General features: G+C 30.0%; 1 protein-coding gene across 1 annotated transcript; it reads left to right on the top strand.

Moving 5' to 3' along the window:
• The first annotated feature begins 2,576 nt into the window (after positions 1 to 2,576).
• Positions 2,577 to 3,293, top strand: LOAG_13239 (hypothetical protein). Its single transcript, XM_003148748.2, has 2 exons — positions 2,577 to 2,867; positions 3,100 to 3,293. Exons 1-2 carry the CDS (start codon positions 2,586 to 2,588, stop codon positions 3,253 to 3,255), a joined length of 438 nt encoding a protein of 145 aa, XP_003148796.1. The 5' UTR covers positions 2,577 to 2,585; the 3' UTR covers positions 3,256 to 3,293.
• Positions 3,294 to 4,064: the final 771 nt, after the last annotated feature.

Raw genomic sequence — 4,064 nt, 5'->3', positions numbered from 1 at the left:
GGCTCACAAATAGATTACTAAAATGTGAGGACAGCTAGAAAAATCAACAAAAGCTCAAACGCAAAAACACACATCCGATTTGATTGCACAGATGGAAGTATGCATTTCGGCCTGTCGTAAGAATCTTAAAGCTCGCAATATTTGTTAGAACGATGAGTGTATCCATCACTGTTCGAATTTATCAGTTTGATCTTCTGATAAGATGCTTATATCAGCGTGTTGGATCGGAAGGAAGTGATAAATGTGAAATAGTCAATCACATTTTATATTCTGCTATTGCTCTACCTTTTCTAAGGTTTAATTATTGGTCTTCATAGGTCAACATTCCAACTGTCCTTCCTAAAATTTTCGCTAAGTCATTTGGTTATTTTATACAAGTTATTTATCAATTGTTAAAATATCGAACTCTTCCACTTCTGACTTCTTAGATTAGCGTCTACTTTTGAAACAATCCCCTTTTTAAAACATAATTTAATTGATTTGCATCTAATAGATTCTAAAAATCGAACTTTGAACCTACTTATTAATGTCATCCTCCTTTCAGTATTTACATCAGCATTCTGTTGTTACCGGCCTACGCCTTGCTTCTTTTATTGCGCCTGTCTTATCACAGGCTGAAATTTCTTTGACTTTTAGATTCTTTATTGTTCCAGGAAATTGGAAAAATTATTTTCCATCATTAAAGCAATTTTCCACATTGGTTTAATAACACATCCTCTAAACAATTCTCTTGTTGATAACATTGTGGTTATCAATCAAATAACAGAATATTACAATTAAATAGTTGAGTAATTGAGTAATTCATTTGTTGCTTCAGTTATTCAATCCCTCCAAATTCAAATGACGAAAATTAGGTTTTGTCACTTTAATCTTTGATAATATATGAAGCTATTGTCGATGATCCATCAACGAATTCTTCGATAATTTGTCGTTTATCTTTCTTGTATAACAAAATTTTGGTCCCATTTTTTGTAAAACCTAATTTCTTAAAATTTTACTCATTTAATTCACATCAGAACATAACGATTATAAAGACACGTGGTTTTCAACTCTGTTACTATCTTTCTATGTAAGCATACGAATGAATACTTACATAAACATATGCTATCCTATTCTTTGCTTTCATTGCATGACAAAATCTATTCTTTCCCATCAGACATACCCGAATATCCCAGGTAACCCATTACAATCTACCTGAAAATGTTTCTACAACAGCTGCGTAAATAATAATGCGGCAGAAATGAATGCGCAAAAATTTGTTTACAAATTTCATTTTCATGCAAACATACGGAAATATTTGTTGTTATTGTTGCATTTTAAGAAATGAAAAGTTCCTATTCAATCATCACAATGAATTTATTCATTTCAATCAATTTAATTGTATAAAAATACGGAAAAGGTATTAAAACACACAAAATTAAAACAACAAAGCATAATTTATTGCGCTGTAAATTTTGGATTGTCTTAAAATTTTTTGAATATTCCTAAAAAATTAAAAAAAATAAAGCAAAATTTGTTATTAATTTTAACATTAGTACATTATAATGCGAATTTGTGCCAATATTTCTTTTCTTTTTCTTCTTAAAATTTAAGTATTAAAATTGTTACGACTTATTTGAACACAATTTTTATTACATATTTTGCTAAGACCTTCCCACCCTACCCTTTCCTTTCTTCTCCTCTCTTCTATCATTCATAACAATAATAATAATCTTCAGTTTTCTTATCACTAAAATAAATAATCCTTCTAAACTATTTGTTCGGCTATTTCTATTCTCACATATCACTTCAAAACTTGTCATTATATCAATTTATTCACATTTTTCAGTTTGTTTGTTTCAGTTATCATTTTTGTATTTTCATTGATAGTCCAAACTTCTCCTTTTCTTTTTTCTTTTAAAAATAATATTTACTCGAATTTTACAATGATATCAACTGTTATTCAATCTTCTACTTTAAATAAATATTTCTTATTTTATTAAGTACAAAAAAATATCTCTACTGTGTAATGCTTTTTAGTTTTACCATCACTTTTTAATATTATTTTGAATTCGATCAATTTTTCTTCTTTCTTACGTTTTCTAATTTTGTTTTATCTTTATAGTTTTTTGCTGATCAAAATGTCTGGCGAGAAAAAGTTTATTTAAAAAGCTTTGATTCACAATTGTGTGGAAAAATTTCGTTGGAATTGATAATTTCGAAAAAATAAAATCCAGGAAAACTGCACAATTTACATATTTCCAGATATTTTTAAAATAATTTTGTTTTTTGTTTTGAAAAAAAAATTTCTTTTTAAAATAACGCAAGGCTATTAAAGGTAAAAATCTTGAATAAATTTGATAGAATATGAATGACAGATGATGGAAAGCAAAAATTTCAGCCTTTCACTATTTGCAAATGAATTTTCAGAACAAAATTTTAGGTTTAAAGCTTATATTTGATGATATTAATGAATTCAATAATGACCGTAATTGTGAAATTTTGATAAATGTAAACGTTACTTGCTGTTTGATAATGTTATCTCTTATCAGTATTGTATTATATTATTTGTATTGCAAGCATGCAATTCATAAATTTTGCAGGTGATGATGATTGTATTAACCATATTTTGGTTATTATTACCTATTCTAGCAACTAGCCTGCGATGTATAAATGGTGGTGAATGGGTTGCACATGACTGCACCATGGATGCGCAATGCGAACCGTACAAAATCAAGCCAACTGATCGTGTTGCATGTATTGGCTCGGAATGCTGCACAATGCCATGTTCAAATAATGGTACCTCTACAGGGAAAAGATGCGGAACATCATATGATTGCTTACCGTCAGCAGAAAAAGTTGCATGTCTTTCAGGAGTGTGTTGCACTGTAAGAATATCAAATAAATTGCTGAATGAAATGGTTGAATGAAGTAAAATGAAGGTATAGAAAATGAAAGGTTAGATCAAAGATTAGGAAAAAAATCAAACAAAGACATTGATTGATACCGATGTTAGTGTTCAAAGGAGGGCAGCATTAACTAGTAGGTTCAAAGTTCGATTTTTATTCCACATCTTGAAATAAAAAGAACGGAGCAATGACTCTTATGTTTAAGTTTCAGGTGCCTCAGCAATGTCCATATAACGGTGAAGTAATTGGCCTGGAATGTAATACCTCACAATCGTGTCAATACTTGGCTCCTGGAACTCCGGTATTGTGTATACAACATGTATGTTGTGCCTATGCTGCTAATTATTTTTCTGTTCATTTCGCCTAAAATTCCGAATGACAATAAATCTTTTTTTGTGATATTCCTCGTGAACATTCGATTTTGTTTCGTTAAATGGAATAAAAGTGAAAAATGAAATGTTCACGTAAGCTTGGTTCAATAGAAGCTGCTATAGCTCAGTGACTAACTTTTGAATCTAATGTTGTTACGATGATTCATGTAAATGTTAATCATCGAAAGAATGCATTATTATCAGCGTTATCATTCATTTATTCAGTATTTTGGGAAATTTCTGCATTATCAAGGGATAATTAGACTTTAGATAAGCAAACTAATAATATGAATAATCGCTAAATTAGAAAGAACTGATAAAAATAGGTCAATTGAGAAGCCGAAGAACCGAGAAAAGAGTGACATATGAGAATCTATTAGATGCAAATCAATTAAATTATGTTTTAAAAAGGGGATTGTTTCAAAAGTAGACGCTAATCTAAGAAGTCAGAAGTGGAAGAGTTCGATATTTTAACAATTGATAAATAACTTGTATAAAATAACCAAATGACTTAGCGAAAATTTTAGGAAGGACAGTTGGAATGTTGACCTATGAAGACCAATAATTAAACCTTAGAAAAGGTAGAGCAATAGCAGAATATAAAATGTGATTGACTATTTCACATTTATCACTTCCTTCCGATCCAACACGCTGATATAAGCATCTTATCAGAAGATCAAACTGATAAATTCGAACAGTGATGGATACACTCATCGTTCTAACAAATATTGCGAGCTTTAAGATTCTTACGACAGGCCGAAATGCATACTTCCATCTGTGCAATCAAATCGGATGTGTGTTTTTG

Source organism: Loa loa (assembly GCF_000183805.2).
Source record: "Loa loa unplaced genomic scaffold supercont3.96, whole genome shotgun sequence".
NCBI classification, from domain to species: Eukaryota; Metazoa; Nematoda; class Chromadorea; order Rhabditida; family Onchocercidae; genus Loa; species Loa loa.
The sequence above is the reverse complement of the archived record's forward strand: the minus strand, read 5'-3'. Positions and strand labels throughout refer to the sequence as shown.

Bases quoted from the DNA above. Each gene is read 5' to 3' on its own strand.
- LOAG_13239 (XM_003148748.2), top strand. From the start codon at position 2,586: ATGATGATTGTATTAACCATATTTTGGTTATTATTACCTATTCTAGCA. The intron at 2,868-3,099 runs GTAAGAATATCA...TTTAAGTTTCAG, and splicing joins TTTCAGGAGTGTGTTGCACT to GTGCCTCAGCAATGTCCATA.